Source organism: Fundulus heteroclitus, chromosome 12 (genome assembly GCF_011125445.2).
Source record: "Fundulus heteroclitus isolate FHET01 chromosome 12, MU-UCD_Fhet_4.1, whole genome shotgun sequence".
Lineage (NCBI taxonomy): Eukaryota > Metazoa > Chordata > Actinopteri > Cyprinodontiformes > Fundulidae > Fundulus > Fundulus heteroclitus.
This window is the reverse complement of record NC_046372.1, coordinates 16,314,471-16,329,010: the sequence shown is the minus strand read 5'-3', so window position 1 is coordinate 16,329,010 and position 14,540 is coordinate 16,314,471. Positions and strand designations below refer to the sequence as shown.

The following is a 14,540-nucleotide window of genomic DNA, read 5'->3' as shown; positions in this document are numbered from 1 at the left end:
GAAAAAAATGTCCTTTTAAATATATGTGACAATAATATGTGAAGAATAGTCACTGAGGTTTGAAGTTGTCTTACATTCAGTCATTTCAATGTGTAATCCTTCCACTGAATAGAACACGGTCAACTTCAAAGTTTAACCATGAATTATAAAAATGCATCGATATCTAATTCCCCGTTCTATATTGGATACTGTATATGAAAGCATTTCTTCCCTAGTAAAAATAAAGGTTCTGCTACCTAGAAAGTGCATTCTATATTGGAAGAATTATCTGTGGAAAGGTGCAGCTACAAACCCAAAACACATGAATAGAAAATGTAGTAATTCTTTGTAGGGTGAATGACGTTTGACATTGAAACATTTAATGTGGATTCAACAAATGCTATTCAATATGGAGAGACTGACATAGACCAAAAGAGGCAATTAGAGAGATATAAATTAGAAAAGTTCTAATTGAGAAAGCCGCAAATGTCTTTGAGCTTGGATGTTCATTTTAGGATTAGGATTAGTGAAGTCTTCCCCCCGGGGTCCGAACACTGGCGGTGGAGGCTGTAGGGAAAAGTAGGTGAAGCTTGCGAGCATGAAGGAGGAGACAGGGTGGAGAAGGGTCGTAGATCAGCTTGAAGAGCAGCAGGATCCATGAGTGGTGCACCTTACAAGCAAAGTCTTGTGGGATGGAAGAATGAGGTTCTGACGTGATTGGCTGGCTATCAGTGAAGCAGGTGCACCCCATTTGGTTGTGTTACTAGTTTGATGTTTTGGTTTTGTCTTGTGGTTTATTTTAGTGTTGATGCTGTTTCCAGCATCAACACCTTAGTTCTTGTGGCCTTAAGTCATCTTTGGGTTTCTTTTGTCATTAGATCATGTCCTGTCCTTTTCGGTAGTGTACTTATTGTTTCTATAGCCAACTTATCAATAAATTGTTACATTTTTCTCATACTCTTTTGTGTTGGCTCCAAATGTTACTTCCCCTTCCCCCTAGACGAGTTGGGTCGTAACATTTAACCAGGAATAATCAATTTATGGATAGTTCGGATATTTCATTTAAAAGTCCTCGTTGGAAATCCTTTCTTTAATGTTAACCCATCTTTCCATAAGCAGGGCTGCAAACTGTTAATAGAGAGCAAGAGACCATGGTGTGGTTCTGTAGTGCACAGATAGTGAGCAAAGATTAGAGGTTTTTAGATTACACATATGTGATATGTTATTTGCTTCTTTAGATTAGCCACTTGCTTTCCCAGTGTGAACAGACTGTACCAGGGTTAATTTCCAGGAACCAATATCCACATTTTCAGGGGGACTAGAGTTCGAAGCCTGCACCAGGTTGGATAAGCTTCCACATTTGTGGCTTCACTTAAATGTACGGTGTGTTTTCTTCTGGTTGCTGCAGAGATTTATTTAACCTCTATATTAGCATGCAGAAGCAGTGGCTGGTAGGTACCAAAAGTTTCAATGCAGACAAATTTATTCACAATCTTTTAACAAATACCACATAGATTTTTTTCTACCTCCTGCAATCTATGTTGGAATATTTAGTTTACATTGTACGCATTACTCTCTCTTTCAGGGGATTTCCTTCTAGTATTTGTTTTTTTGCTCCTGATGACAAAACTAAAGCTGTGTCAAGCTAGTGTACTACTAAATCACCGACACGTTTTCTGCTATAAATACCAACACTTTACAGCGTTTGGACTAAACCTCCCACTGGTTCACACCTGTTGTGTGCATTACATGCTGTGCATCCACCTCTGAAATGCCACGAAGCAATCCACCTGTTGAAGTGCTTGCACTGATCACCTAATGGAGCCTTATAATCCTTAGTCATGCATATAATTTATGCTAAAATGTCATGTCTTCCCCCCACATTCAGTTGCAATGACTATTTGTAATTTATTACATGAAACATTTTTACTACAACCAAATTGTCTTGGCTTAGAAAAATGTTTCTCTGAAATGACTCCGTGTGCTTGTCTTTTTGCTGGTTACATCTCACATCGCCTCAGACAAACTCACACCTCAGTCACACGAATAGAATGGCTAAAAATAAAAGCATCATCCTCATCGCAGCTAACAATCATGACAAGCTATGGACAGCAGTTCTTTCAGATTTTTCAGTTTAACGGGATGAGACAGCGGTCTACAGCGCTGATACCTGTCCCTAATAACTGCTTATGCAATGTTCTGCTTTATAAGAAATGAAATATCAGCACATTCAGGTTATGAGAAACGTATGGACACTAGTTCTCAGCAACAAACCTGCTGTTAAGATTTAACAGCTCATTTTTGCTCTTGGGAGCAGTATTAGTTGTACTCGCGTTACCGTTAAATTATATTGCCATCGGAGAAGATAAATTATAAAACGGGTCAACATTCAATGCTCCAACTATTCCTTCATTTCTCCCTACATTTTTGTGGCAATTCTTTAAAATTAGAATAGAAATGCAGCGCTACAGAAACTATTACATTGATCATGATATGAAACTTGTACACCACACAAGTTTCCTTTTATTTCACAGCAGGAGTTGTTTAATTCAAGGCATCACGTCTCAGCATGCTGGTTCAAGGAACAGAGATTAACAGCATTGTAAAACACATTCAGGTGCTGGTAATTGTTTTCCTGATGCAGTAGTTCATCATTTGTTACACAACACCTTACATAACCTTGGCAAGTTCCCCTTGGTAGCCGAAAAGGCTTTTAAGCTGTCTTGTGTGATCAGAGGAAGGTTTAAAAGATGGGCATATATTTTCTTTTTTATTTGCCAGAAGGATGGGAAATGGCACCTAAATTGTTCCAATATTGCCATCTGAGGAATGGGATCCTAAACTGCCCTTCACAGCAGATTAGGACCACCATAAAGTCTGTATGACCTCCATGACCTTCAAACATCATAGTGCTGCTGCTAATCTGCTGCCATTTGTTTTTATTCTGGCATTAAACGCGAGTGCAGTCAGAAAAAAAAATTATCCACACAAAATCTGAAAACTGAAGGTTTGCTCAGACTTTTTTAGAATTATTTTCCCTTGTCCTTAATTACCTCCTCCTCCATTTTGTCCTCCTCCTCCCTCTTAATTGCTAAATGTGAAACCAGGCTTTCTCTTTAACAGTGTGACAAATACACTTTGCATTAGAACTGCTTGAAACACAACTTGCCTAATTTGCTGAAAGGCAACACGCCTATATGCAGGATTTGGAGGTGTGGACTCTTCTCTTTAGCTGGCAGTCATATTCTACGTGGATCCCAGTGCATACCAATCTCAACTTTCAACGAGTCTGCCTCTGGCACTGTGTTTATTGGTATGGAGAGTGAATTGTTCGTAGTTGCTTGATGTGAGCCATTTGTGTTGCAATTACAGCACCCTGCAGGAGTTAATGGGTATTGCAGCCGTGCAGCATTACAGCTTTTTACTTAGAGCGTTGCCTGCCGTGAGCATGATTAAGTTGTCGTTCTGCCATGACTCCAAACACTCTGATGACTAGACCGTCATGGATAAGTTACCATTGCTGCTATAATCCTCTGTGCAACAACCAGGACCTGGATATGCTGCCACTCAGAAATAAAGCATTAATTACCACAGAAGTTTTCCCACTCAAAACACTCAAGAACCTCTTATTCTCCATACCATGTTATGGAAACCAGACTACGTTCTGGATGCACTCTAAAGGATATTTCCAAGACTGTAAAAACCACCCACATTTGGGCTGATTTGCAATGTTGTGCATTCTGAGTCCAGTGAGAAGGGCGCCTGTAGCTACAATGGGTAGATTTTCATTTCCCATGTGAATATTAAGGGTGCCCTTTTAGAAATATGTTTTTCTCTCAAACTGTGTCCTTGTGATAAAAAAATAGCACTCATTATCTGGATGGCTCATACAATTAATTTCAAGTTAATCTACTCATATTAACCTTCCTTTGTCTGAAAACTTTATGTTTTTGCTAATTATTGTTTCCACTTAACCAGTATTTCTAATTACAGTAGTTTGACTTTAGAACAGAACTTTGGAAATTAGTTTTAAAGCAGTGAAACAGAGAAAAGAAGATAAAAATGCTTGGAGTGCATAATGGCATTCAGACATTTGAATTTTTAATATAGTATGGATTTTATCTTTTAAAGTTTTTGCTTTATTACTTTTGAAAAAAAAAAGTTTTATTTCACTGTACAGTTATTTAGTTTTTATACACAACATTCCTTCATCGTTAACTATTTATCCGTGCTTTCAAGTTTCGCATGTGACTTTTTTTTACTGAGCATTAACTGCAAGTGTTTGTATGAAAGTATTTTATGAATCCTAAACTAATATATTTACATGTGCATTATTTTAAAGGAATAAAGATAATATTATTTTTTTTTGTAGCTGATGAAATGTTAACCAGACATTTACCTGTCAAAATGCAAGGGGGGTCATGCTTTTTAAATTGCCAACAGCCCTTTTCATGCTCTTTCGTAGCTCATTTATTTCGGCCTTGACAGTCTTCAGGCTACATATAGCTCCTGTTAACTGATTGATTTTGTTTTCACTGACTCATGAGGATTATTCCTTCAATATACATTATTCCAGGTCCTTTCAGCCCACTTTTACCCTGAGGCTTATTGAACTATTTTTGCACAGTAATGGCTATTGGGCTTTACCTCTCAGCTCATTATGAAACTTTTTAGCTGCTGCTCAAAGGAATAAAAGCAACACATAGCAAAGATGCCACTGCTCTCTGACTTCACATTGAAAGCAGGATATTTTTGGATCCTCGAAGCTTTTAGGTCAGGCAGTTTTCAATGTGATGGTGCTGCATGGGGAATCTTCTATTTACAGCCGAGAGTTACAGTTACGTGAGAGTCAGAGCTAACCTGATACAAACATTGTAAAAGGTTATATGCACGTTGTGGTTTTACAAGTTGCATCCCACTGTGAAAATGCTCTAATGCAATTAGTTAATGTTAAAACCACCTGATTGATTTTGCATATACAATTTCTGTAAATAGTTTGCTTTTATGCCTTTATGCCTTAAAGCTTCAGACTTCAAATATATTATAAACAGTTAGTGCATCCAGCCCTTTTAAGGTAGTAGACTAACACATTAGATGTATGTCTCGATCAATAGCACATGAGCATGCCATAGGGCTGGGGTGCAAACTTCCACTTTACATTCTGTTACTCAATTTATATAATTTCTTCTCTTTTGCTGGAAACATCTCAACTATGTCAGTGTTCTTGGTAATTTAGCTGCTTAAGCAGGGTGAGCTGGGGATTAATGTCTGTGAATGTGCAAAGTACATCGCATTGATCCGAGGCTGCAGAATCTCCATCTTAAAATGAGCCTCTGCGTTTACTCGGGGACCTGTTGGTCATTATAACTCTTAAGTGATGCGTAACTACTGCTACAACAATTTGACCCTGTAACACCCTGACAAATACTCCATGATTAACTGGCAACTGTCTGTCAGTGCTTTTCTTTCCTGCTTAATTTCCTGTTTATTATTTCCAAAAGCTAGATGGTTGCCATTATCTTAAGGTCATGCCGTAGAATTTAGATTTTTGGTTTTGGTGTTTTTTGTTTTTTTTGTTTTGTGCATCACTGTGTGGATTTGCATCCTCTTAAATCTGTGTGTTTGGTGCACATTAGAATCTGGCCTATCTCTTTACAGTCTTCATTTTTTTAATCAGTCGCTTTAATGGCTTCTTAATTAATATGACCCTCCACATACTACATAGATTTGTAAAATGGTGTCCAAAGGTCTTTTGATACATATATTACAACTCTGTGTGAACATCCTGGACCATGCTTGGCATTGTTACAATTTAGCGAAGCAGAGGGAGCGTTTGTTCAGCTCGCTGCAGAGGCCGTCTGGCTTAAATAAGCACCCAGCTCCTGTTTATCGTTGACAGTGTGGCTGGTGTTCCTACATGGCAAGTGATGGTTTCCAGGTTTTAGTATTTCTGCAGAAAAGACAGTGAGTACTTAAATGGTATTGCTGTGGTTCTTTAGCTGCGGGCGGTCATCTGATGATATCTGTAGCCTTAGTCAGAAGTGCAGTAGCTACTAGCAAACACAATGAAAGGCTCTGTGCCCGGGAGGCCTCTTTGTCATTGTCTGGGTTCTAGTGCTGTTTATGTGAACAAATACACCCACGCTGGGGTCTGTTTGTTTGGATTAATTTTTTTTTTCCTTTCTGTCCTTGAAATCTGAAAACGTATCTATTAATGCGAGATTTGTGGATAATGAAAGGTCTGATGTAAAACTAAATGTTTTGCTGGATTGTAAATTAGGAAACGTTAAAGTTAATACAACTTAAACTCACATTGACATGAAATTAATTAATACATCGTATTGCAATCCTTCAAAATATTATAGGAAAAATCAGTATGTTGCTGAGATTTACCAGTTTTACTGTAAAATGGTCCCTAATTAGATGCAACCTGAAAATCTCCCAAAACAGTCTTTCATCTAGTTTGACTGACTTAAAATGTGACTTCAGATACTTAACATCTACAAAGATTTAAGGCATCATTGAAATTCAAGGTGTCATGCTACTAAGAAGCAATGCCTGAATTTATTTTTGTCTGGTTAAGCAATGCTTTTTACACAATGAATTTGGAGTTAAGAGATGTAATTTGATAATAACAATCGACTAATTGTCCACTAATTGTCCAAGTCCAGGCTTTTTTTTAGTAGGAATTAGCAGCAAACTGAATCAACCCGGGACAGTTCTCTCTGCCAATGGCACAACGATGGGCCATAAGAAAAATATCCGAACATATAATTGCAGTTCAAATTAAACTGTTCTCCTCACACATGGTTCACATTTTTGCAGAATCATGTATGCTTCCTTTAAAGTCAAATAAATGCAATGCTATTTGGTTCACTTGATGCACACAAAAATAACTTCAATGTTGGTGTTTTCATCAACCCATTAATTTCCACTTAGTGAAGAAATGGTGTTTATGGTGTCTGTGATAGGTGTAGAAGTCATCTCAGTTTGGAAAAGCAGGAGGTCATATTTCTGGTTGACTCATGCTAATTGCTGCCTGTTGCATGGCCTGTTTACTAATAAATAACTTTTAATACTCAATAGCTAAAGCGCAGAAGCTTCATAGCACTTAAATCAAGACCTTTATCTTACATTTTTGTACTTCAACAGACAACGTTGTTACTTTATTAACATAAGAGCTTCAGTTTTGCTATGCTGACTGTCTAACAACATTTAACAAATGTGAAGCATGCAGAGATGCATTTTCAGCACAAATAGTGTTCCATTGAAAAAGTTTGAGGAGACAAAGTGTAAAGTGTAGAGACACCTGACAAAGCATTTGCTTGACTTGCTGATTGTTTTTTTCTGTTCAGTTTATTTAAAAAATGCCAAACAATGACACATATATTATCAAGGCACTTTACAAAGCAAATTGGTTCAATCCATGTCCAATGATATAGAAATATACAATCCAGTCAATTCAGTGTATACAATTCAGTGTATACAGTCAATATAAAATCCAGTCAATTCAGAATACAATCATATAAAGTCAGATACAAATATGGTCGATAATGTCAAAAGTTGAGGAAATTGTGGCCAAATGCTTAAAGTTACTGAGAAAGCAACCCAACATCATGAGCAAGCCTGTAGGGAAGGGTACAAAATGAACTCCTTCCTTTTGACTAGAAAGCAACCCCCAACAGAACGGGGCGCAGTATGAGCCACCATCTGCTGTGACCAACCTGGGGTTGAGAGGACAGAGCAGGAACCAAAAAAAACCCATAAAGAAGCATTTATGAAAAGCCTAGGGAATATTTCTTTCTTTGGAAAATAAATATTTCCAAAAGTTTTGAACTTATGTTGTTAAAGGCCAGTAACTGTGCAACTGCAAATATTGGGGAAAACTTGTTAGTAACCCGACTCACACTGTATGATGTAATTCTCAAGAGATGACAGGCTGTACAGTTTCTTGCTGCCGCATCAGAATCGTGACACAAGCAACCGACAGATATAACTGACTGGCTGGACCCTCCTGTTTTCAGATTCTGACTCTTAAAAGAGAGAAAGGAGCATGGGGAAAGGAAAGTGATTGTGGAGAATTTTGCCAGGGAACAAGTTTGACAAAAAGACAACGCTTGTAGTATCTGGCAAAACTTCTGACACTGCTTGATATTTATCATAGGTCATCTTTGGTTGTTAGAATGCTAAATCTGTTGTGATCCTGTCACACTAAACCCTGTCAGAATACAAAATCAAGCTGACAGCTAAAAATTATAACGTGTGTCCTTTACATAGCTTTTAAAAGTTGACTCCGTCGTAAAAAACTTTCCCTGATTCTCAAAGTTGGAATCAATCTGGCTGCTTTCTGCTGCAGCTCAGATACTAACTACTCTTAAGTACTTACCAAGACCCCACTTTAAAAAGCACAGTTATAGAATCAAAAGAATGAAGAGCTGTGACATAAATGATGTTTCTCTGAATTTTATCTGCATGGACTGCAAATGTTTACTTTATTGCGTTAAGGAATTCATTTTCTGCACCAACACAACAAATATACACAGCCGCAATCCAGATAACACTGTGAGAATTAGTTATACTACACAGTTTATATATTAGTGTCATACGTATGTAGACTGGGTAAACATAGCCCCTCTGATGCCTTCATTAGTTATGTTGCCGCCTTCTAGATGGAAGAATCAATAATAATCTTTGTTGACATAATGCAGTTTTTGCATATATATATATATATATATATATATATATATATATATATATATATATATATATATATATATATATATATATATATATGTATATATATATATATATATATATATATATATATATATATATGTAGAACTCAGTATTTGGAATTTGTTTTTCCTGCACGATAATTGTTTCTGCATGCATGTCTATTTAATTCATCATGTTGAGAGAGCGTAACACAGGCAGGAACATTTCCTGCAGTCAGCTGTCTCTATGGCAATAAAACTGGAAGAGGGGGAGGGGGAAAAACTGGCAACGACATCATATTCCATTATTTCTTCTACGTGTATTTTCTCTTCACACGTATATGGGGCACCTCCCATAGCAATTAGCTGGTTGCCTGATCCTCAACTCCACTGTCTCTTTTTCCACCCTGTATTCATCTTCTCAAACAATGTACACGGCTCCACGAAACCCCTTTGTGACCATTATTGCTTATCCTTTGTGCTCATTAGTGACAAAGAGCTCGCTGCCTCAAAGAAACGAACAATAGAGCTTCCTCGTTATCTGTAATTATCCAACCTCCCCACGGATCTGTAGCTACGTCACCAGTCCTCCTTAAGTGATTATTTGGTCAAGAATTGTAGGACCTACAGTATGTAGAGTTGAATCCGTCTTTTATTTTGTTGTGCAGGTTTGAGAAAGCCTGGTGTGCTATTGTGTTTACAGGGAGAGGAGTTTTAATTATTGATGTCAACTTACAGCAATACTGTAAATATGTTTCAGATCATACAGTTAAATTCTAAATGCATTCATAAATTATTACGAGCAAAATGGTATTGAAACCGTGTTTGTAACTGTATGCACAAGCTGCACTGGCTGGATCGATGTTTCTGTACAGCAATTTAAAACCATGACCTCAATATAAACTCGATGTGCGTCATGTCTTCAGGTTAAACATATACATCAAGGTAAGTACACTATTATTACAGTGTTGTTGTGTGGTAAAATGGGTCAACATTTATACTGTGTCCATTAAAAAGGAATAGCTAATATTGTATGTGTATTCAAGTCGTGAATTTTCTGTTGTAAATATTATAGGGGCTTACCCAAGGTCTTAATAATTCTAATTATTATTACTTTTTATGTATTTATTTGTATGTATGTGTGTAACCTGTATCTATCCACGTAGCTCTCATTTAGATTAAAAATAAATTTTTCAAGAGAGAGCTGGCCAAGAATGGCAGCAGCACACAATTCCATTTTTTTTTTAGAAACCATTAAATGTTTGACAATGACAAAAATTGCTTCAAAAATACATGGCTTGTACGTAATGATGTGTATTCTTAATGTTGAAAGTGATATTGTTAAATCTAAGTAATATATTTTACTAAGATTCTTCAAATCTCAGAAACTTAGAACAATTCTAATCAATTTATTTTAGGTTTAAACTTTCCTATTTTGGAGGACATAAGACTCTGAAATATAGTTAAAAAAGTTGTACTTTGTTCATCATAATAAAAAAATGGACGAAGCATGAAAAGTGAAAACATCTCAAGATGTGTTTTATGTTTGTGTTTTATGTCATCATGACCCAGAAACCATTGTAGAAGAGGATTGACATTTTAAAAAAGACCAGACGAGACAAAGATGAATCTATTTGTGGTTAACGGGACTTCTTTTATTCATATGTGCATTCCACAGATACATTCCATAAAGTCGCGTATTTTACATGTCTCAACCACCTTTTATAAGGTTCACCTAACATGCTTGTGTATTGGGACTGTTCCAGTCACGTACCCCACCAGATGCTTCCTATCATCCCTGGAAAGAAAGAATCCTTATATAACTGTTCTACTGTGAAAAACAGGAATAGCCAAACATTGATCACCCTTGATATCATTAGGAGGGTCTCCAGTGTTGGAGAAATAGAGGACCAAGTTTATATCAACCAAGTCAGCAAAAGTCCGGTTGTCCTCATTTTACCCCTACTGTGGAACACTCTAGCACCTTCCAATCTCCCATACCATTAAGCATGACTGACAGAGTGTTGGGTACCAATGGATTCTATTTTTTTTTCTGAGCATTTACCCAGTTGTTCATATAAGCAGAGCCAGTTTCACTGTCTGCATGAAATGATGTTAAGTATAAGCACTGTCAACATATTGAGCTAGACTACAGAGTCAAAGAGGGAGCACAGCCTTGTCTTACATACCGAGTTAGGGTACAAGTACCTAGTCTACTAGCAACTGTAAATAACTCGTGCTTTTATCCAAGAGATTAACACAAGCAGTGAACTGAGACGGTTCAGAATATGATGCTTTCTGGACACGTACCTTTGGAGAGTTTCTGCACAACTGGAAGGAGACCCAGGGAGAGACCCAGAACTGCCAGAAGGCCTGAGAAACCCTTAGAATGACCTGGAAGATGAATGGATGGATGGATGGCTTTGCACAAGCAGGAAAATGCATCTGTAATGCAATTGATATAATATTCTGTATCTTTAAAGCTTTATTCTGAAAGTATAAGTCCTCTTGATATTCTGAATTGCTGCAAGTATAGGACTGTTCCTCATGTCCGAATAGCAGGAAGCTATTTGGCAACTGCATTTTCTGCCATCCCAGATGCGACATTAGCCTTTGATGAAAATCTCTGAAACAGTTTTTATTTTTCACCAAAACCCTGTGCACTAAATGTTCAACAGGTATCAGACTTGTACAGTATATTAAAGCAAATAATCCCCTAACAATAGCACAGCTATTGTTAGATGTGGTATTTAGTGATTAATTAAGTCAGGGGATCTTTATAAATCCTCATACACAACATGTAGCTATTAAGAATGTTGTCTTCCTAGTTGCATCATACCTTTTTGGGCAGTTGCGTTTATGCATCCGGTCCACGGGCTTGGCTGTGCATGTTTACATTGAGATTTCCTTGTTTCTCTTTCTACAGGGTGCAGGTAGAGTTCTATGTGAATGAAAACACCTTCAAGGAGAGGCTGAAGCTTTTCTTCATCAAAAACCAAAGGTCAAGTAAGTACAGAGAACAGGAAGCGTCAGCCCCTCTCCTCTCAACGTGTAATAAAAATGGTATGATCATTACTGAATATGCTCTGAGCTTAATGAACAAATAAACGCATCAATAGCAAGTTGAAGTCAGTGATGAGTATCAAGTTACTGTTTCACTTAGAGTATTAGTATTACATTTGCAACCTTGTTTATTTGTTATTTTGAGTGAGTATTTTGTGGCCCATTTACTGCCAAGCTGCAGTGTTTCTCTCATTGGAGGACTGAAACAGAATCAGTATCTGGTAAAGCAACTACACAGCAACAGTATGGTGTCTCCGTCTCGTCTCTGCAACTTTTTTCATTTGCATCTAGCTGTGAAAATGTGCACAATGGGGAGCCTCTAGCAGAGCAAGAAATTAACACATTTTCATCTGCTTGCAGCAGATGGTTCAGCTGATTTTTTTTTTTCTAACTTGCTTCCGAGTTAGCCACATAAAACATCAGGATCTGTAGGGTGTCACTCCTAGTTATTGGCCTTTTGTTTAGTTTTTAACTGTTTTAACATTGACGCAGGCTTCATCTGTCAGAACAGATTCAGTAGCTGTAGCTGACGTTGATTTAAATGTGTCAGTACAGCTAACACCACCCCATGGACAACACGCTCATCTGCACCAGCGTTCAGCTTCTAGCTCTCCAGGCAGTTGGTGATTTTGTTCGTATTTATTGGAAGACTGCATGTTGGGGCTCATTCAAACACAAAACCTTGACTCCATAAAAGGTATTATGCATGTAGAGAACATTTGTGTACTTTTCAAACCCATCTTTCTTGACTTATATGACTGCAATGGGGTCTATTTTGTTTCATTCTAGGAGGTTTTCAATCAGTGTGTCATGGGAAATCCTTTCAGAGAGTCAGTGGCTTTTTTTTTTCTTTAGAGCCATAGGCAAGGAATACAAAAAGCAATTTTTCTCAAAAGGAGGTTTTACTGTGTTGTTTTCCCAGAAAAAAGAGCCAGTCTTATTTATTCTAATACAGCATCACATATCCTCCACCAGGAGGGAGCTTTCCATATATTTGTTATTTATTTCATGTCAAACAAACAGCTCATGTCCTAAGTGTTGTCATAGAAATAAGGTGCTACCCTTTGCTGTAGTTTTCTAACCGTGAGCTTTGGAGATTTTTTTTAACCTCCCTCCCTATTCTGCGCTCTGCGTAAATTATCTACCAGTAATGGTGGCACTGGTTAAAACTGTTATTTCTGATAATGGTATTTGTTTATCCACACAGAAATAATGTTTCAAGGTTTAAAGGCTGGATTACCAGTCTAAGGAATCACTGCAAACTTAATGATTGAATGCAATTGACTGTCCGCTGTCACCAATTGCTCATCGGTTTCGTTTCCTTAGATCCGATTTGGCTTACAATCCAAACTTGACTGTTCCATGAACAGGATCAAACTCAATACATGTTTTGCTGATTAAATTGAATTTATGTTTTTTTATATTTGAAAGATATTTGTTTTAAATTGGCTCTATACAATTAAACATAATTTAATTTGTCACAATCTTCATTTTGAATTTATGTTACAAAAATCGAATTTTATTTATTTAATTAATTTTGACAACTTTGTATCCCTATTTTTGTCTGACACTGTAGCTTAGTTTAAAAATTGATGGGACCATGACAAATATTGGTGTAAATGTCAGCCAATAGTATGTAAATCCATACAAGATGTTTGTTTTTACTGCTCAACAGGTCTAAGAATTCGTTTGTTCAACTTTGCATTGAAGATTCTCACCTGTGTCCTCTACATTGTGAGAGTCAGCCTTGATGACCCCACGGAAAACAACAGTAACCTAGGGTGAGGTTCAAAAATCAGCAATTCCTTTCCATGTTATCATTATTTTTGTATTTCAGTTTAAGAAAGCAATATACAGTACCAATCTCAAAGAATGTGCACTGCAAAGAGGGAACTAAAATTATGTTAAATTTTCTTGAAATTTATCCTTGATTCGAGCAGGTAAATAAGACTATTGGCCAATGGAATAAGATCTTTGCACTAAAGAACAATTCATCCCCATCATCTTATTTCAAGTGCAGGATATCTAATTGTCTTATTTTAGAGGTAAAAATACTCATTGTAAAATAGTCTTATTTAGCTGCTCAAATAAAGGAATAATACACTCATTTTAAAAGAAGACTTTACTTACTTTCAATTCCCTTTTTGCAGTGAGTGGTAAAAAATTTCAATATTTTTGTCACTTATTACAGAAAGTAAAAATATATTATAAGCCTCTATTTCTCGTCATTTTGATAATTGTAGCTTACAGAAAATAAAAACATTAAAATTTAGTGTCTCAGAAAGCTAATTAACTCAAAACAACTGCAAAGGTTTCCTGAGCCTCTAAGTGGTCTCTCAGTCTAGGTCAGTGGGCTACACAATTATATGGAAGGCTACTGACTGGACAAATGACCAGAAGACAGTCGTTGACTCGCTATAGGAGAACGTACACCTGAAAAGGTCATTTCTATAGAAGCTGGTTTCTATTGACAGAAAGTTAAGTGGAAGTAAAAGCTGTGGTAGGAAAAGCTGCACCAGCAACAGGGACAACCGCCTTGAGTTGGTTGTCAAACAAAATCCATTCAAGAATATGAGGGCGCTTTACAGGGCGTGGACTGAAGCTGGAGTCATCAAGAGTCACTACACACAAACAGAATCCTACACCTGGGCTCAAAGCGTCTTACCGGGGCTAAGGAGAAAAGAACTGGTTGCTCGGTGGTCCAGAGTTCTCTTTTCAGATAAAAATGAAGTTTGCTATTCCTTTGGAAACCATTGTCCCAGAGTCTGGCAGAAGACTTGAGAG

At 37.2% G+C, this 14,540-nt stretch overlaps 1 protein-coding gene across 21 annotated transcripts in view; it reads left to right on the top strand.

Moving 5' to 3' along the window:
* The window catches only part of si:dkey-21e5.1 (potassium channel subfamily T member 1), a 136,494-nt gene that overhangs the window by 56,535 nt on the left and 65,419 nt on the right, over positions 1–14,540 (top strand). For all 21 annotated transcript variants that reach the window (XM_036144071.1, XM_036144081.1, XM_036144080.1 and 18 more), the window contains 2 exons: positions 11,620–11,699; positions 13,432–13,537. In XM_036144071.1, coding sequence (XP_035999964.1) covers positions 11,620–11,699; positions 13,432–13,537 — 186 coding nt within the window. The remainder of the gene's footprint in view (positions 1–11,619; positions 11,700–13,431; positions 13,538–14,540) is intronic.